This window comes from Platalea leucorodia, assembly GCF_965183815.1.
Source record: "Platalea leucorodia genome assembly, chromosome: 2".
Taxonomy (NCBI): Eukaryota; Metazoa; Chordata; class Aves; order Pelecaniformes; family Threskiornithidae; genus Platalea; species Platalea leucorodia.
In genome coordinates this window covers 123,398,112-123,418,989 of record NC_138824.1, presented here as the reverse complement: position 1 = coordinate 123,418,989, position 20,878 = coordinate 123,398,112, and the positions used below count along the sequence as shown (strand labels likewise).

Sequence of the window (20,878 nt, the reverse complement as noted above, 5' to 3'; positions counted from 1 at the left end):
AGAACAATACATTAACTATAAAATAGAGATGAAATCTATGGAAATAATTGAAGCAGCAGACTAATGGTTCCTGATTCAGCAAAATAGCTACAGACTGAAGTTTAAGTGTTCTCTTCATTCCCACAGAAGCTAAATCCATGGTTAAAATCCTGCCCATGCTTATGTGCTGAATTAATCCTATAGTAATCATAGTCTCCTCCTTCAGCTTTCACTGAGCCATAGGATTCACTGCATCCAGGGAATTTAGACTGCTCACTACTTCAAAATACTGCTTTTATTTAAGAGCACCAAACCCATAGTTACAAGACACAATTTGTCTTTAACGTTTTTCTAACTGTTTTTACTTGAAGGATCTTAATAGTACTGGGCATTGATCCAATAAACATGAACTCGTTCAAGGGTAAAAGACAGTATGAGATCCTCCCTAATATTTTCCTTCTCTGTGTTACCATGTTTAAATAAGCAAAAAATAGCTTAATTTTTTCCCCAGCATCCCTGAATTGTTTCACATATACAATGCAGTAAAAATGTAAAAGAAAATTGTTCTTGGAATTTATGCTACAATTTTTCCCTGATAATGGCTTTAGGCACAGTAAAATTAACAGATGTTTCTTACCAAAATAACCCAGAACTAAATGTTAAGTGTTTATTCTCTTTTAAAAACACAAACCAATCAGCAACCAGGTAAGTCTAGAGTGTCAAATAAATGTGCTTTATGTACAATCACGAGGCTGCTATCTGAAGTGAATTAAAAATTAATCTTAGGTAGATATATCATGGTGGTTTTGTAAATGTGTTTCTGAGGATGAGATTAATTACATCCATTGATGTGAAAAATATACAATCAATGCCCATTTTCCTTTCTAAAAGGATGAGATCAAATCCATTCTGAAAGTGGGACTTTGTTGTTAGTCTTAAAAAAATCAGCATAATAGGCAATTAAAACGGGAACAAAGAAAAAATGAAAACAAAGAGAGGAGTAGAAGGATTTTTGCTGAAAGCTATAACAAAACCTAGAAATCCCAAATGAGATGAAAATGAGTAGTCAAGAGCAACAAAAGCCAGCTCCTAAGGCCTAGATCCTGCAGTCTTTTAGCACCGCACATTTAGCTAACGCCACAGAGCATACTGCAGGATTCTGGAAGTGTTTGCAAGATCAGGCACCAACCGTTCAGCTTGGCTGTAGGTTAGTAGTAACAACAGTTAATAAAATAACATTCGAAATATCATGTAAACTCCTGAAGCTCCAGAGATGTTTCCATTCTGTAGAACTCATGAGAGCTTAAATTACTCACAATTTTTCATGTGTTTTCTTTGGCTATTTAATTTAAAATACTATGGAACCATTTATTAAAATGTGTTTTCCAAAAAGCAGAATTATGGCAAAGGAGAACAATAACTTTTTCAATAACAGTTTCTGTTTTAATTCAAATACTTTAACAATTAAAAATAAGAAGAAAAGGGTGGGGTTTTTTTCCAGTGCTGTTGTAGCTGTTAAATTATAAAGCCGTATTTCAATGAATAATCCCTTTATATACTATGAAGCCTGGACAGTTTTAGAGATGGCATGTTTTTTCCATGGCATATGTCAAACCTGCCTGCTGAGCTGGGTCCAGTTATTCATGGGCAGGACACTGGATCTACCCACTCTCAGGTAAAAGGGCTACTCACCTAATGAAAACGAAGTTAAAGATTTCCTTTAACATTAAATGATCTTTTTAGAGTGGCACCAAGACACCCCTGTATTGTGGTAAAGAAGTTTGCATTGTCAACATATCTGCTGGATGGTTCGTTATGTCCAGGAGTGTTTAATCCAACACAGCTTCACAAGAATACTAGGAGGAACTAAAATAGAGCAGAAGACCTTATTCAGGTCCCTCACTCCGGAGTGAATTTTACTCTTGTTAAACTCTTGTAAATGCTGGAAAACATTTTGGCTAAAGAAAATTCTGCAATTTAGTTTAGTTTTGAGTATTATATGCTTAAAATTATTTGCATACTGAAGTATGACATCTCAGCAGATTGCACGATCCAACCTACATACTGGACTTTTTAGAAAGCACTTCCACAAAGCTGATTTGCAATAGTGAGGCATTTGTCTCTTGTTTTTCTGGTCTTAAGACCTCTAAATTTATCAGGCAAATTTGACTATACTGCCACTGTAGTTGTAATCTAAACAAGATTATGCTCATTAAGCAGATAGCATAATTCTTTTGGCTGGAATTCCACCATAAGCGGTGGAATTTGTTTTCTGGAAAAAGAGGGAAAGTGATCTAATAATTCAGTCGATAGCAGAGAGAAACTGTGAACCTGAGTACAGATCTGCACTTGCTCACAAGTGATTGTCTGGGAACAGCACTAGTAATAACCTTCAGGTGTCTGCTGACATCAAAAAGGAGACATATGGCCCTTAGATGCACATACAGCACTTGCATTAGCTGGGTGGGTGGGCCTTTGTATTTACTGTCGCAGAAAAAATCTAGTGCATATGTGACATTTAAAGATGTAAGGGATTTGAAGATGGAGGTGCTAGCAAAGATCTAATGTGTTAGTATCATGAAGGAAGTCAATAATTTGTCTGCTTTAAATGCATTATTCCTTTTCTTCAAGTGCAGAATAATCAAGGTTCTCAGAATAAATTTTTATTTCAATTAGAGAACACGGGTAAGTAACTACAGAAACTGGAAAGTTGAAAATCTCTTTTGCTCATTTAGAACATCCCCTGTCAGTGCAGGACTCTGCTCCATAGTTCATTATCTAGTGCCTTGGAACCATACCATCATAATTTAGGTTGGAAGGGACCTTCAGAGGTTATCTAGTTCAACTCCCTGCTCAAAACAGGTCTAATCAGATCAGGTTGATCAGGGCCACATCCAGGGGAGTCCTGAACATGTCCAAAGATGGAGATTCTACAACTTCTCCGGGCAACCTGTTCCAGTGTTTGACTACCCTCATGGTATTTTTTTCACCTTTTATCTGGAATATGGAACTTACCACGTTGCAACTTGTGTCTGTTGCCTCTTGTGCTCACTGTGAACCTCTGAGAAGAGGCTAGTTCCATCTTCCAATCCTATCCTGCAGTCAGGTCGTTGTAGGCAGCAACAAAGTCTCCTCTTAGCATTCTCTTCTCCAAGCTGAAGACGTCCAGCTCTCTCAGCTTCTTTATGTGCATCATGTTCTCCAGCCCCTGACCATTTTGGAGGCCTTCTGATTGACTCTCTCCTGTATGTCAATATTGTTCTTATACTGGAGGGAGCCCAAAACTGGACACAGTACTCAGATGAAGTCTCATGAAAGATCACTTCCCTGGCCCTCTTGTTAATACAGCTCAAGACGCTGTTGGCTGCCTTTGCTGCGAGGGCACACTGCTGACTCGTATTCGAATTGTCCACTAGGATGCCCAGGTCCTTTTCTGCAGAGCTGTTTCCAAGCAGCTCCCAGCCTGTATTGTTGCATGGGGCTGTTCCTTCCCAGATGCAAGACCTTGCAATTGCTCTCGTTGGACTCCAGGAAATTCGCATCAGCCTGTTTCTCCAGACTCTGGAGCTCCCTCTGAATAGCAGCCCTGCCCTCCAGCTGAATTCAGCTTTTGAAATGCAATGTAAAAAGAATGTAAAAGCTAGAGAGCCATGGTGGGAAAGAAGTCCTGTGCATCAGAAGCCTCTCAAGGGAAATGAGAGAACCAGATGGAGATGATCGTTTCATTTACCTCTAGATGTTACTTGTAATGGGAAAGAAACATTACAGAAATTACTAGTTGGCTAAGCGTTCTTCTATCAGCAGTAAGAAGTTGGTTTAATCTTCTGTTGTACCATCTTGAAAAAAACCCCCTGTGCTGACTTCTTAAGATGTGTTGGCAACTTGCCTTATGATATTGGCATTGTATGATATTATATTTGTATTTGCTTCCCACAATATTTCAATTCTGTATCTGTTTTGATTTGACGACAGGGACAGTTCTAAGTCACAAACTAAAATGGAGTCTTTATTATACAGTTCTGTTTCCCCCAGAGGAGATGCCTGGGAACACTCACGGACCGAAATGTGCAGTACACTGCAGCTGGTCTAGTTAAACTTATTTTGTGCTGAAATCATCTTAGAAGAAGGAAGATTCTGAAAGCCAAGGAGGCCATCTGGATTTATCTAATTCTTCATATTTTTTTGTTGCATAAAAAGCATGTATTAAGACAAGCCATCCAAACAACTGCATTGCTAATGGAACCATATTCCTAATTCTTTGGCTTAGTAGATTCCATAAATCTTCAAAGCTTTTAGGGTGTATAACCTTTCATGGTTTGTCACCACTTCCGTCAGGATGGTGTTCCCTTTGCAAAATATGTAACCCAGGGCTCCACATGAACCATTTGTGGTCGTGGAATGGGTCTTCGGAACAAACTTCCAAGATAGATTAAGCAAATTCATCCTCTGGCCGCTTTTAGAAATTCTGCAAGTTTTCACACCCCTTTTAGAAATCAGCCCTCTCACAGATCCTGGTATCCTTTTTACATGAACAAATAAAAACCTATAGAACAGTCAAATCAAGCTAACAAAACACCCCACACAGCCTTCACCACAGAAAATAACACAGGAGGAAACCTCTGTCAGGTCCACCAGAGACTGTTATTGATTTATGTGTAGGATGTTCAGATGCTCCTGTTAATGCATGGCACTACTAAGCCACAAATTATTCAAGGAGCGTTTTTTTCCAGTACACACCAAATACCACTAATGATTAGTGATCTTAGGAATGTGCTCTCTGTAGTACAGAAAGGATGTTATTGTAGTGATATAACCGCTTCACATGACCTGTGGCACGAACTTCTGTGCCTGGTGAATGGAAGACAACGCATATAAATTACTTTTGATTCATCTTCCATTACATGTTGCAGGATGTCTTGGTGACTATTACATCTTACAAGCTGACTTAAAACAGCCTCATCTGAGATATCCTTCCATTGACTTTGCTTTCATTGGGGTCTCTTCGTGTGTTGCTAAAAAGGTTTCAAAAGGAGAAAAATACGAAATGTATTAAAATCCTCATGTTTAACATTCCCTAAATATATGAGAAGCCACCTCCTGGCAGCTCTGGCACAACTGTGGGCCAAACAAGTAAAAAGTGTGCATCAAAATTTTGCTCTCTTTAGTCTGCGCAACCAAACCTATTCTGGCCTCTTCCATGATTTGGCCCAAGTGGTATGGTTGATATGCTCAAGGAAGGAGAGATAACACTCTGCGTGTTTGTTTGTGAAAAAAGCCTTAATAAGCCATAGACTTGGACGTAGTTCAGTTTTCAGCATCTTAACAAGGAACAGTAATGTTAAAACAATTAGGAGACATCCTCTAAATAGTTCTTCAGGCAACTCTGCGGACGGGGTGAGACTGACTCCCGAGATGCTCCTCCTGCCGTTGTGGTGTGGTCAGCGCTGGGCACCACTGGCCAGGAAAGCAGCATCTGTTTCACAGAGCTGTTTGGGAGAGGAAATGGAGAACAGACTCTTCCTTAAGACACTTTTTACAGTGGAACCACTGGCGCAGGACACCACTGGGACATGGGGTTGACTTGCAACAGCCCTTCCACAGCAGAAAGGATGAACCACTGGCAGAGGGCAATCTTTGGAAGCTGTGGAGTCCCAAATCCCCTCTGCCCTGCGGTGAGAGTGAGTGTGGTCACTGGAGGGCTGAGAAGGTTTTGATTCTGAAGCTGAAAGAAACGTGAAATGATGTCCCGGTGGGTGCCGCTCCCACCCTTCCCCTCGTCCCTCCAGCCTTGCCGGGAGGACGCAAGGCTGGGACTGCGGCTGTGGAAGCATGGACATGCTGACATTTCATTAGCATCTGAAGAATGTGTTCATTTAATCTACCACTGAAAAGACATGTAATGAGGTGCTCCTTTCCATGATGACGATGATGGTATTAGGAAGGTGATTCTTTGATCCTACCTGTGCTTAAGGTGCTTTTCCCCCAAAAAATATGCTTTCTTGACAACCACGGGGAACTAATTCGGTACAGTAACAGCTACCGTAAGCCTCTCCAAATGTGCTGTTTTGCCTTCTTGTTGTGATTTTAAAACTTGAAAGTTACTTTTTTTTTTTTAAAGTATTTATTCCCCATGGGTGAATTTAGCCTCCGAAAGCAAGCCTCTCTGATTACACACTGCGAATGTCAAAAGCTAGATGACAATAACTAGAATTGGAACGTCTTGGGACTCGGTGGCCAATGCCTTGCATTTGTAGAGCTGAATCAGCGTTTCTGTGTGGAGACCTACCACACCAGTTTATCCTCTCCTGTTAACAGCAGCAATACTGGTGTTTCCAAGGAGTTTTCTTTGTCCAGGCAATTTTGCCTCACTCAATCCCTACTTCCGAGAAAAGCGAAGCATTCTTGGGCAAGTCGTAGAGGAGGTCGGAGGTGGAATCGGGAGGAAATTTAGGGGTTGACTCCCAGGGGCTCCGTTTGGGGCCGTTAACCCCGAGCAGGCCGCCCCGGAGGCGCCGCCCGCCCGCCCGCCCTCCCCGCGCACCCCCGCAGCGCCCCGGGCGCGGCCGGGGCCGGGGCCGGGGCCGGGCCCCGCCGCGGGCAGAGCCGCCGGGACCCCGGGCTGCCTCTGGGCGGCGGGGCGGGCGCGGCAGGAAGCGGGGCAGCCCCCCGGCCGCCGGGGGCCGCGCCGCGCACCCGGAAGCGGTTGGGCCGGCTGCAGGGGGCGGCGGCGGCGCTGGCTGGCTCGCAGGCGCGTCCCGCTGGCGGCCGCGGGGCGCAGGGCAGAGACGCGGCCCGGCCCGGCCGCCCCGCAGCCCGCGATGCCCTCGGACTGCCGGCCGCGCTGGCCACGCCGCGGGGCATGGTGAGCCCGGGGCGGCCGCTCCCCGCGGGGACCCGGCAGGCGGGCTCTCTGCTCCGCCTCAGCCTCCTCCTCCTCCTGCTGCTGCTGCGGGGCACCGGGGCGCAGAAAGGTGGGTGCGAGAGCGGGCGGGCAGGGCGGCGGCGGGCGAGCCCCGCTGCCCGGCGGCCGGGAGAGGGGAGGCGGCCGGGCGGGCGAGGGAAGCCAACCCCCGGGACTCCGCTGCGGGGAGAGGGAGCCCCCGCCTCTGCCCCCACGCCGCCAGCCTGCCCCCCCCCCCCCCGGCCCACAAAGGGCGAAAGAAGAGCCCCGTGCTTGGAAGCCCCCTTTCCCTCCTCCCCGCTCCCCCGTTGCGGGGTGCCCGCCCGTCGGGGAGCGTGGGGGCTCCCTCAGGCAGCGCCCGAGCGCGGGGCGGTGTGCGGGGCCTGGGCCGCCCCCGAGCGCCGGCCCCAGGGGAGCCGAGGGCGGGGGGGCTTCACCCGGGCGGGGCGCGGCCGGGGGGGAGCCGCTGGGCTGCGGCGGTGGCTTGGGGGCACAAGGGCGGGCGGGGGGCGCGGTGGGGATCCTCGGCTTGAACAGCGTCCCGTTTCTGGGGGGGCTGCCGAGCCGCGGGTGACCCCGGGGTGTTTCCTCGGCGGGCTGTGCGTGCAGTGGCGTGAGCCAGGAGGCGGGCACGGGGGGGGGCTGTGCTGCGAAAATAAACTTATAGGCGCCCAAGAGTATGTGGAAGCGCATGTAGGGGTGAGCGTCCGGAATGCGTGTGAGGCAGGGCGTCTGTTTGTTTGTTTGTTCAGAGAAATCGGCGAGATTTCTCCTCCTCGGGTGGAATTGCTGATTAGGCTTTAGCGCTTTGAACATTACGAGAGACAATTTGGTCACTTCATGGCAGAAGATCAGAGGGTGCCACAGTAACTGTCACTTTGATCGTATGGTTGGGAGAAAGTGGTGGGAGTGAATGTTTTGACAGCATCTTGAAACTTTCACTTCTGTGAACGTGGGGGTTGAGAAGAGAAATTTTATGGTTTTCAGTTCTGCTTGCTTTTTGCACTGGTCCGGCTTCATTTCAGAAATTCAACTTTCTTTTCACATAACTTTCTGTACATCTCAGAGAGAGATGAAAATATATTTGTTACAGTGCTGTATTTAAATGCACAAAGGGAATCAGAAATATGTGCACTGTACTGTTAAGCATACGTTTGAATTAATTTTTTGAATGGAAAAAGGTCAGGGATAGAGTCCGTAGAGCAAGCTAGTCATGTTGACTTACCTTTTCATCTTATTTCAGCTAATTGCATTTAATTTTAGGTGTGTTACTACTGTGGTTTAACCCCAGTCGGCAACTAAGCACCACACAGCTGCTCGCTCACTCCTCCCCAGTGTGATGGGGGAGAGAATTGGAAGAGTAAAAGTGGGAGAACTCGTGGGTTGAGATAAAGACAGCTCAATAGGTAAAGCAAAAGCTATGTGCACATGCAAAGCAAACGAAGGAATTCATTCACTGCTTCCCGTGGCAGGCCGGTGTTCAGCCATCCCCAGGAAAGCAGGGCTCCATCACGTGTAACGGTGACTTTGGAAGATAAAACGCCATCACTCCGAATGTCCCCCCCTTCCTCCTTCTTCCCCCAGCTTTCTAAGCTGAGCACGATGTCATACGGTGTGGGATATCCCTGTGGTCAGCTGGGGTCAGCTGTCCTGGCTGTGCCCCCTCCCAGCTCCTTGTGCACCCCCAGCCTCCTCGCTGGTGGGGTGGGGTGAGAGGCAGAAAAGGCCTTGACTCTGTGTAAGCCCTGCTCAGCAGTAACGTCCCTGTGGTATCAACACTGCTTCCAGCATGAATCCAAAACATAGCCCCATACCAGCTGCTATGAAGAAATTAACTCCATCCCAGCCCAAACCAACACACCTATGCACATATGAAGCTAGCGCTAATAAGCATTTGGCATACCTGGTTTTGTTTTGTTTTAATTTATAATAGAGGAGGAGAAGACCCGTTTGCTTTTGAAAGGAAACTGGGCAATTTTAACATTTAGTCTTTTGATGGCCGCTGCTGGGTGAGTCGGGCAGCAGCAAGTTGTTAGTTCATGCTGTAGGAGCATCACACTCTAAATACTTGTGCTGACCTGGCGCTTGTCTGACCTTTTGGTGAGCAGACTGAGTTTGTTGTTTTAGGAGAAAACTGAAATAACTGGGGGGGGAAGTAATAAATTTTCCTTCAGATTATTGGGTCGACTTGGCTCAGTGAGTGGTCAGAGGTGTGCTAGAGGGGGTGGGACCATGCAGCAAGAAGTGGGACTGCATGAACAGCAGGCTTTTAGGTATGCTGTTCACTTTATCTTTCTGTACTCTGGGGAATGGCTGAAGAGCTCCTACCCAGAATTTCAGTTTACAGTGTGCCTCCAGTTAATGCTTAAAGTTTGCACAGAAGTCTTAACTTCTAAGCAGGAGGGGAACCTCCTTATTGACAAACTTAATTTTATTTGGTAACAAAAAGCAGAGCTTGTTTTAAGGTTAGAGTCTCTGGTGTTGTTGAACACAATGCTCTTCAGTACGAGAAACTGTTGGAGGTTCTAAGAAAACTTCTGCGTGTGAGGGACTGTTTCCTTGCCAAAATATTTTCATTTATCTTATTCCAGAGAAGGCTGGGGAGCCCATATCCTGTATCTTTAAATGCTAGCATAGTTCTAATTTGGGTGAGTAGTCCCATACGGAATGAAACTGCTGTCTTGCAGTCTTGTGCAGAAGGGTCTGCACAAAGCTGTTACTAAATTATTGTATTAAATACATGCACAGGCTTCTAAGAGAACATGCTGATTGCCAATGAAAGTACACAAGACTTAGGAAATTCCACAGTTAAAGTTGCTTTTAAGCTCTTTGATAAAAATACAATAAGTGATACTATATAGGAACCTAGCCTCATTCGTTACGTTAGGGAGGTTGATCCTCTGTTAATACGTGGCTATTCATTTTCTTTTCCACTGTTCAGCAGCTCTAAGCCTCACAAACGACATGGTATTTAAATCTTGTTCTGAAGATAGAGCGTTTTCATTTCTCACATGCTTTCCTGTAGAGCACCTCAATAGTCTGAACTGATATAAAAATAACAATATGGTTTTGGTCAATGTGAAACTTGTTTTGAATTTTGGGTCAAATGTTCTTCTCCTCCCCTTCCAGATAGCTGCAAACTGAGGAATGAAAAAGTGCAGGTACCACTGTGGTGGAGATGCTTTTCACTTAGATTCCAGTGGGATTTTTTTGAATCTATCATATTGAAAATAATTCAGTGTACGTAATTAAACATTCTTTGATCAAGGTCTTGAACTTGAGTGTCTCACTGTCTTGGAAAATATGAGCATTTTGTATGAGGTTGAACAGCTTCAGAAACACTGAAAAAGCCTCAACAGAAGAGTACCCGGTGTTGCATTTCATGCGGTCACGTGCATCGGGGATGGTCCAGCCGATGGCTGTGCAAGTCAGCTCTTGTGATTTTGAAACAATTCTGTAGTGACTTTAGCTCCTGGTTGCAAGGAAATTAATATTTGAAAAATATTTCAAGTGTTTTAGTTGTTCTTCATGTAATTAAGCAGGTGTGAATGAAAGCAAGCCAGCACCATATGAGCTTCCTGCTCTTTGTGGGTTGCATTTTGAGAAATGGTGCTCTTAACAGATGTTCAGCTATTGACATAAATTCCGTATGGCCTGTTTGTTAGTTAAGTTTAACCTTTTTTTGGATGTAGAGAAACATAAAACAGCTAAGAGAGAAATGGTTGCTTAGCTTTCATCAAAATAGAAGTTGAGTAATGTCGCAGTTATTCTGAAGGTATGAAGATTGTAGGGTCTGTGGAGCAAGAGCTTTGTTGTCACGCATGTAGTTTGGTAGTCATATGTTGGGATTCCTAGCGGATACTGATCTGCATATGAAACCGGAATAAAGCCCTGAGTTAAAAATAAACTTTAGATTCTGAAGTGGATACCCAAGTGATTTGAAGCAGATTTGTTTGCAACTTTTTCTTTAAAAAAAATGAACTCTGGATGCTTGTTTTTGAATGTGATTGCCACATTTTGTTCTAAACAAATACCAACCCATAAGGGTGTTGTTAGATACTCAAACCTTGTTGGAGAAAGCACAAGAAAGTGATTCATCATTGTAGCTTAAAAACGTTTGCTTCAGTGTAGCAGAGAAAAAGAATTTTTGAATGTATGGTGCTGAGTTACCGTGATCTGAAAAGCTAAGCCAAGGAGCTGGTGGCTTTGTGTGCATTGAGCCTAATGAAATGGTTTTGCATGGCCTTGTGTTTTGTGGTTGAGATGTAGTATTCCTGGATCCGTTGTGTGTTCCCTGTTCCTCTTCAGTTCCTCTGTGTGCCCTCCCCTTCCCTCTGCAGCGCTCCTGGTCTCACGTCTGCTTGTCCGTCCAGCCAGGCAGTAGACAATGGTGGCTTTGACTGTGGTCAGTCCAGAATTAGGCACATGCTGATCCATCAGCCTAGCCTCTGCCTTTCTGTAGGGTCCGCAATAACTCGTGATCATTCAGATGTTGGTGGCTGAAACAAACAGTGGTAGGGACTGTTGCGACTTCCTGGCCACTTAGGGTACGGGGGTGTCTCCGTGCCGTTGTCAGTGAAGTTGCTGCGTTTCGCTTGCAGTATGCTGAGATCACAAGTTCGTGGGACAGGTGGGAAGACTAGAACTAGCTATGTGATTTTGTGAACTTTGTTTCCTTAAGCTTTGTTTCAGACTTGGAAATAACTGTCTGTCCCTTTTGGTCACTGAGATAACCTTCCAGTTGTGAACTTCAAGCCTGAAAGGATCTAACAATGTCCTCCACCTATAGGTTTGGAAGAGAGGTAGCTTGATTTGGGGAGAAGGAAGCAGACAAAGAGAAGGTGGCTCTAGCTACATATCCATCATCTGGGCAAGAGCGGGGGAGAGGGAGACAGGCTGTAGCTTCTCCCTAGATGTCCTGGAAGAGATGCTTTCCTTCTGGAACAGGGGACTGACAAGGGTTCCAGCTGCCAAGGTAGCCCATGGCAGATGTCTTTTCCTGCTGCAGAGAGTTCCTGGCATGAGAATATAAAGCACTACCACAAGACTGTCTGCCATACAAGCAATTGTCACGTGTCGCCCTTCATATGAAGTGCCATTTTCTCCTCTTGCTGAATTAGACTGGGTGGTGTCCCATTGCCCTTTGTATCCATTGTCCTTGGCTGGGCTCATCTGGAACAGAGTCACAGCCAAACCCGCAAGGAATTATTTTGATTAAAAAGACCCCCTCGGCTCTTTGGATGAGAGATTTATTATCCCTCAAATTAACATTAGAATAAGTCTTTTATGATGGGGAGGGCAGTGCTCTGTTGAACTATTTGGTTTTGCCAATAAGACAGTTTTACTTAGGAATGCAGTGTGTTTTGAAGATGCGGTTGTGCAGAATGCAGACTCTTGAGGATTCAGGGATTGGTACCATGTAGGCAGGGGTGCTGTGGCAAATCCCCTTCATCCTTGTGCTGAGTAGTACAGGATAATTTTTCAAAACTGGGGCTTAAAGTTCTGTCAGGCTTAGCTGACATGTCTGCTGATTCCGGTTTTCTGATGCTGTTTTTCACTTCCCAGCGTTGCACCTTGAAGATAGATGTGGTGAGGAGGAGGAGGAGCAGTGCTCTAGAGAATTGTGTGGAGGAATGCTGTTCCTGGGGGGAAGTGAGCTGGTATTAGAAGGTATAGACCTAAAAATGGTGAAAATTCTTTGCTTTTGAAAACAAGTATCTCAGCAAAGTTATTTTTCCTCCTCCAGTTACTGAGCTTTATTTAAAGTGGTTAAGTGGGTCTGGTGGGCAGAAGGTTCGTACATGTGTTCTGCAGAGCCATCCTTTCTGGGAGGTTGCGTCTCAGTACCGATTCTGTTCAGCCCAGCTCATCTTCAGAAGCCTGTTGAGGTCGGGCTAGCCTAGTCCACTCCTCTGAAGAAAGCAGGAATTACCATTTTGTGTAAACACTCTTAGAGGTCGCATACTTGATCCCAGAATGTATTGTGTTTGCTTTGGATTTAAGCAGTACAATGCACGTTGGCTTTATATATGTGTGTGTGTGTACACGGCTATAAAAATCAAGTATCTGAGCTAGTGTTAAAAAGGTAACATGAATGTTCTTTCAGAAGCTTGTGTGCTGTTACCTGTGTGCATCTCAAGCCAGTGACCTTCTGGCATATTAGTGCAGTCTTCAGGAAAATTATCTTCCTGCTACTGAACGGAGATGTTCAGCTTTCAAGATTTGGAGGAATGTTTTCTTACATTATTCACATAAGAGAAAAATAATCCATCTCCTTTTCTGCAATTCTGCCACCTGCTTTATACTCTGGGAAATGATGCATTAGGTTCTTAATGCGATCACTGCTGTTCTGTGTAGTTTCAGTCATCAGCTAGTTAAGTGCCGCCTTGAATGCATCAGCTTTGATAGCTCAGATCATCATCGGTACAGATGCAATCCTTGTTCGAATTGCTGCTCGACATCTTGGCAAACATTTCTGTATTGGTTATTTTATCCATATTTTGAAAGTGTTTTAAATAAACTATTGTGTGTCACCCGCACCTTTGTAGCTGCACCCTGTGCTTTGGGGAAGGAGTTAGGATTACCTAGAATTAGTTTTGTATTCAAAGGATTTCCCTCTCTGCCTGTTCCTTTTAGATTAATTTCTTTAATCAAATATTATGGAACATCTGTGGCCTTTTTTTTTTTTTCTTTTTTTTTTTTTTCCTCCAAATAGTGGTATAGTTGAAACCATCGTCCAAGCATAGACTGTGGATTTGTTACTAAACTGAGGTTAGGAGAAGTGGGGAGGGGGAGCAGTAGTAATGTTAATGTAAAAGGCCGTGTAGTAACTTGCATTAAAATGGGATCTATAAAATTTTCAGTGCTGTTTTTTATACAGAGCAGTGGGTTATTGTCTGTGAAGCCTGTTCATTAACGTGGTAAGCCTGTGAAATACCAGATTTTGCTAAGCTTCATGCTTTGCCTTCCATTATTTGAGGCAAACAGCTTGAGCTGTGCTATTCATATTCTATTAGAGCTTGTTGCTTTATATTTGAACACTTTTAATGTTATTTGAATTAAAAATTATACTTGAAAATGTGATAGTGATTTGACATTTGGACCACAGAATAGCATTGATTTTGAAAATGGCTTTTGTTTGAAGAATTCTTTGTCTAGTGTTTGAAAAAGAAAACAAACCCCAACTCTTGGATGAGTAAGAAACATTTAACCTGTGCTGTTTCTCTTTGGGCATGTCATTTCTGCTGTTTCCCTGCATGACCACTTAGTTTCCCTTGGTGAAGAGCTGTAAAAGGATAACATTTCTTTATGGCTGCTAAACTCTTCTAAAATTAATTTAAGGCAGATAGTTCATACCTGTTTAGCTACTGGTATCTCAGTTGTTTCAATCAGTTGAATCTTGGAATTGATACACAGGCACTTAATACTGCTTATGGCATTTGGATGCTTCCTCTTGGCATTTCTTACCAAATATCTATGTTTATAGTTGTCAGTTCTGTTTGGGTTAGATTCTTTTTTCTCTGCAAATACTGGAATAAAAATAATTTACCATGAGTTAGCAGTCTGTAAGGCTTAGACCAGCAAACAGCTGATGGGTGCTGAAGCTCAGTCATTATTTATGCCTTTGACTTTGGCAAGACTAGTTGCACCCTGAAAATCAGACACGTGCGTGTTTATCTTTGACAATAAGTGACAACTCATACTTCTAAATGTTTTGTTGTGAGTTTGCGGTGAGACTGTGATTTGAGTTGACCTCCCTAGATAGAAAACAATCGAAACACATTTACAGCAACAGCGTAACATATAATACTAAGTGCATGAGCCATTAGAAGTGCAAGGATTCTGAGCAGCTACTGGTAATCGTTTTAGTAAGATAAAACCTTCTACAGAAAAAGGATTCCTGGAACCAGAATATGTGTAAGTAGGGGCTGAATATGTACTTGTCAGATGTGCTCGATTTTAATTTTTGCTAATGTGAAGAGGATGTTTTGGCCCGTTCACTGGTCTCTGTGTACGATAGGCGTGCTGTCTTTTGACTCGGGCAGTCATTATTATCTTACAATTATTTGACTGCTGAACTTAAGGACCTCTGTTCTTCGTGTCTTACTGAAAGTACTAAGTTTTAAGTTATTGACTGAATGAACTTCTGTCCTATTAATAGAAATTCTATGCATCTTGTTTTTGAAGGGTAACACAATTACGGAAGTTCCAGTTCTGCGCCATTGTTACGATAGCATACATAGCTGTTGCATTAGTAAATGTTTCTGTGTAAGCTGAATAAAGTTTATGAACTTAATTGTGTCATTCTTGGCAACAGTATATTGAATAATAAGGAATTCGCCGGTATGCCATAAATAAAGTAGGTATATTTTTAAAGAATAAGTTAGAAACAGTTGGTTTGGTGGGGTGGGGTTTTTGGTGTGTTTTGTTGTTGTTGTTTTCCTCTCCAGGTGTTTAAAGCATGCTAGCTATAGTTAAAAATTCTCTCTCTCAAGATACCTTTAAATCAACTCTGAAAACTTTCTGGAAAGTTAAATCTAATGCAACATCCTAAATTGCCTGTGGTTAGAATCATGACTAGCCAACTGTAAGTAGTTGTGGTATACAAGAAATCATACTTAAAAGGGCCCTTCTGGTCTTCAGTACTGTGAATCTATCTTTCTGTAAAATGTCCTATAAATTAGGATCAGAGAGCTTCAAACTTGGTATTTTTTCCTTCTTGAGAGGTAAACTCTGGAGGGTTGGTTGGTTGTGTTTCATTTTGGTGTTTTTTGTTTGATTGGTTGTTTTTTTTGTTTTGTTTGTTTGTTTTTTTAGTAGAAATATTTCTCCAGTGCTTGCTTTATGTCAAAGTCTGTGTTTCATTGGCAAGACTGTATTTTATCAGTTTTGTTAATTGTAGTATTAAAAAAAAGGGGGGGGGGACAATAAGATATTTTCTTTTTTTTTTCCCTGTTCTGTGTGGATACCTTTTTTGTTAACATTTTTCATTGTTCAGTAAAAGTTTTAAATAAATATATTACATTTTAACATTCCTACATTCTTTATGGTGCAAAAACTCAATTCAGCTCCAGCAAAATCACAGGAGACTACCTTATTAACCATATTCCAGAGATTATGCATCATTTACGTACTGAAAAATGAAAATAAAATCAATGGTCAGATCATCGATATGCTTTATTAAACACTTCCCTCCCCACTTTACAATTTCCTTTGTTAATCCCCCCTCTAAATCTTCCTCCCAGATTTTCGAAGTTCTTTCCAAATTTACTTTTCGTTCAAGGAAGAGATTTTGTCATTCAAGATTGGTATAGTATCCATCAGCATGATAATCCTGCTAGCTACTGATCTTTGGATCATCAGCCTTGCTGGAATTCGATGTATTGTACATGAGGTCACATGGATTCTCTTTTTTATCTTTTCTCCCCCAAAGCAGCTCTTCTGATAGAACCATTTCTTTAAGCAATACGCTGATTTTCTTGGTTCTTTACTTGAAGTACTGTGGGAGATAACCATTTGATACATCCTTGAGAAATATTATTAGCAATGGAAAAGGGAACTTGAAAAGCTTGGTATGCCTCTGTAAATGGTTATGAGCAGATAATTTTCCTGTCCCAGTTTCAAAAAAAGGTGATGGTGTAAAAGCTTCCCAGAGTGATGCTGTCAGTCATATTGCACTAATACTGTTGCTCTTGGTCTGGCATTTCAACAAAGCTTGTAAATAAATATTTTGTAAAATTATTCCAGATGTGCAAAAGGTTAATTATTTTTCATTCCTAGATGCCATTTATCTCCTCATATTCAGTGATCCATTTGTGGTTTTCCTAGATTTAGATTGGGCAATCCTAAGACCTCAAATGTTGCTTAACTGCAAAAAGGAAATCTTTTCAGGTCTCTAATTGCTGTTTCTTGGAGTAGAAGTAGTAGTTGTTTCAGTGCCCAGTTGCAGCTTCAGGTATTGACGGAGGCGGATAGAAACACTGAACTGTTTTAGCAGTTTTGTCACAGTTCTCTTTATGCATCCTATTTTTGCAGTTTTATACTGAGGTGAAACTGAAGTGGCATCTTAATTAGACTTGGCAAGACAAGCAACTTGTATAACTGCTTGGATGTAAATGTTTTTTGTATAGAGAAACCCCACAGGAATGAGGCAGGTGAAAGATACTCAATACCTTGAGTGGAAAGATGAATTAGGAAGGCAGTGGAAACAGAAGGTGAATTACAGTGGTGCAGTTTTGCTTGGTTACTTCTCAGAGTTAGGAGATTTTGACTCTGAAAGGACAGTTTACTGCAGTGATCTGGCATGTATGTGGAGTATGTTGTGCACTTATGTTTGCCAGCAAGTCCACAAAGGCTTTCATAGTTGGCAGCTCTTGCATCGTTAGCAGGACTGTAGCCAGTTAAATCCATATCTGGTCATTTTAACTTGCTCCAAAATGATTAAGATGTGGGGAAAAACATCTTACCTTGTTCAGTGTGGGGCTTAATTTTTTTTTTTACAAATCCGTGAGTTTTGTGAAACCGGGAAGCCCTGAACCACATGATCTGTTAATTTCTATTTTTATGCCGTCATATACAGGTGTCAAAATATGTCTCAGTATGACAAGGGTGGAAAGAAAGATGCATTAAATTTAATGCTTTTGAACACTTAGATATGAAGTCAAATGGTGATCAATTTTTATCTTTTTCTCAAGTATATTTGTAGATGTCAAATAAAGCATTTTCATTACTTCATCTCTTCATTTTCAAAGAGCTGCTTTCAAGGTCTCCCGTTCTATAACACAAAGCGTCCTTTTCTTGCTCTGAAGAAGTTACAGCAAAGCTGATGGGCAAGTTTAAAGTGCACAGATAGTTTTTAGTGGAGCTTCACACATTACTGGCTTCCTACATGCTCTTGCTATACTTTTGTGATAATTTTGGCACTTAAAAACCAGTGACTCAAGTGTGTAGATTTACTGTCATCTTCCTAGTTAATCATCTTATTATTCAGTAGTACATCATGTTTGTTTTACTGATTGTATTCATAGAGGGTCACAAGTGTGAAAATATCTTCCCTTTAAGGGAACATCTACAAGGCAAAATTTGGAATGAATTACCTGTTAGAACAGATTGTGTATTATATTTCATGACGCTAGAATGGAGCCATGTTGTTCGCAATGGGAAAACCCCAAACAGTCCCATCATAATTTTGAGATTAGAGTTGAAAATGAGTGTCAGAAATTAAGATGGTGCTGTATGTCACCTACACAGGCAGAAGGAAATACTGGTGTAGAGATGTGGAGTGTTACCGTTTCATCAGTTGGACAGCAAACTTCAAAGAGGGTTAGAAACTGGTATTTGAAGTCACTGTTCTTGGTACAGCTACAGGGTGCAAATAATTCCCGTTGTTTTTTGAGGTTTTCTTTTTGAAAGCATCTAGATGCCCCACTGTTCTTTGTTCAGGTACCCAAACCATCAGCTTTCTTCCTGCCAGCTTCTGTTGATTCCACAGTAGCCAAACATGATTTTTACCACTGGCTGCTGCTGTCTGACCCTCTCCTCCCTGTCCCTGCCTTGCGTCCTCTCCATTGTGCAGGCTCCAGTGATTGTCAGACCCCCGGTGACCCATACCCGTACCCTTACTCAGTAAAAGGCAGGTAGGGTGGTAACTTGGGTGTAAAACTGCTGTACAGCTGGACAAGGGTTCAGTAAGCACCGGCAGTGGGCAGGGCGGGAAGTCGCAGCTGTTTCTGAAAGGCGAGGTACTTAGATCAACGTGTGCCATCAGGGATCTGCAGTGTGGGCTGCGCGGTCTCATTTATGAACTGATAATGAAAGAGAGAAAAAGGTGACTGTAGTGTTAATTGAGCATGTGAATTACTGGTATGATTGGAGAAGTTTTTGCTTCTTTGTTGACGTATGTAAGATGTTTGACATTTCATTTGGTCCTGGTGTGGTGAGGAGTTTGAAGACCTTACGAGAGATTTGAAGCCTATTGTGACCATGACTGCTGCTTACTCTCAGAGAGTGTTGCGTGACCATCTGCGTGTTAGTTTTCATTTCCTTCATCAGCCTTGTTTCTGCTGCGTAGCACTTATAGACACCGTTGTGCTTTGGTGCTCTTTTTATGGAAGTGTTGGTGCAAATTGCTAAGTAAATGATATGTCTTGGGAAGCGGGCAAGCTGCATGTGCCAGACGCAAGACAACATACAACATGAGCTGTCACTGTGATTCAGCACGGGCAGCAGATCAGGAGGGCTTCTGCATTACGTATCATTGAACGCAGAGCCCTCTTACAGAGTCCTCGTGGAAGTCGCTTTTCACCACAGCGAGCCTGTCTTTGTAGGCTGCCTTTGCCTGCATACTATTTAAGCAAGTCATAGCTGTCCCTGAGGACTGATTCACATCATTTACCTGACATCAATAAGCAAAAGCTTTGCAACAGTCTTACACAGCTGATCTTTCTTTTCTGTTCTTTCGAACTAGTCAGTTTGGTTAGTACGTGATAGCACAGGAAGCAAATGTCTTACCTGCTCTGATGATTTAATAATTTGAGATAATTTGTTTTAAAATATTACTGTATTTTGAATGTTAAATTTAGCAAGGCTAACTGTTACTCTTTTGTGTAAAATTGTGTGTGGCCGAAAGCTAAGACTGCATTTCCAGAGATGGTGATTGAAAAGCTGTGCGTCCAGGTGAAAATAATAAAGTGCTAATTATCACTAGCCCAGCATGTGGCTTGTGTTGTAAATGAAAACAGTAAAATTTTGTTGTAATGGCATCTTAAATTTTGTACTTTTGCTGTAAAGGCAAGAATCAGCCTCTGTCTCCTCTCCCCCAACTACTGAGCTGCCAACATTTTGAAAGGCAAAATGCTTATTGTGCTTTATCTTTTGTCCTGTTCCTATCTTTGTTAAACCTCAACCCGCAATCTCATTACCCTTCTAAGGGTGCCCCACAGCAAGTAAATCAGCGCAAGCTGAGACAACGGTAATCCCACCTGCCCTCCTTTCCTTGCCCTACCGCTGGTTTGCACGGTGAGCCGCCCCAGGGAGGCGAGTTGGCTGAAGTCGAGCGCTGTGCGGTGGGAACGGGTAGGGGCACTGGTTTGCCTTCAGCCAGCTCGGTTCCTGAAGTCAGTGTGACACACTCTTGTGTGACTGCTCTTCCCAGGGGAGGGGTGGTTTCTACATTTCTGGTTGGGATTCAAGGTTGCTTAAAATGCAAACGCAGGCTGGCAGTGCTGGTGAAAGAAGCGGTTGCTGGCGTTTCCCCGTCCCTCTGTCAGGGAAGGCACTGCTGCATGTGCATGCTAAAATAAATTAGGGGATTGCTCTAGGTTAAAACTAACAGCTATTTTTATCTGAAGTCCCTGGTCTGGTTTACCATGTGGCTGCAGAAGTGTTTACCTCCAGTACCAGGAAGGGTGTGAGAACAAGTGGCCAGAAGCGAGAGGCAGACAAGGCTTGCTTTTGTCTCTGGCTGCACTAATTTAAAGTGCCTTCAAGTGTTTATTGAGCTATGGCCTCACTTGGGGAAGTGTGGGGTATTTTATGTTGTGAAACAGCTGTAATGGGATGAAATGCTCAAACCAGTGTGTTACTGAGGCAGATTAATGGCGTAAAGATGAAGATGGACTGTGCGCTTGTCGACTTGTTAAGAAAATGAATTCTGGCTGAGGAGCAGATTCCTTCCTGAAGAACATAGTTCTGTGGATTTTGGTGGAAACAGCAATGAGTTTGGAGGACACAAATAAGAACATTTGAAAATACCTGGAAAAGCTATTTAGAATTTGATGTCTCTGTGGTCTTAATTCCTCAGTGTTCCTTATTCATGCAGCTGTTTTGTTGGTTGTGGAAACTTTCTTGCCCACACATAGAAAAGCAAAAAGTAGATGCAGTGTCTTTTAGTGGCACACTGATAAAGAGCAGGGACACGCAGAGCGCAGGAGCCAAACAGAAGAGGAGAAATTATAGTAGTGCATTGAATCAGAAAGAGTTGTGTGTCTGGAGTTAAAA

General features: G+C 43.0%; 1 protein-coding gene across 1 annotated transcript in view; it reads left to right on the top strand.

Annotated features, from left to right (window-relative positions):
* Window positions 1-12,249: 12,249 nt before the first annotated feature.
* Window positions 12,250-20,878, top strand: part of DCBLD2 (discoidin, CUB and LCCL domain containing 2) — a gene marked incomplete at its 5' end in the record, with an annotated part of 38,238 nt that continues 29,609 nt past the window's right edge. The window contains 2 exons of the mRNA XM_082336609.1: window positions 12,250-12,292; window positions 12,446-12,550. Coding sequence (XP_082192735.1) covers window positions 12,250-12,292; window positions 12,446-12,550 — 148 coding nt within the window. The remainder of the gene's footprint in view (window positions 12,293-12,445; window positions 12,551-20,878) is intronic.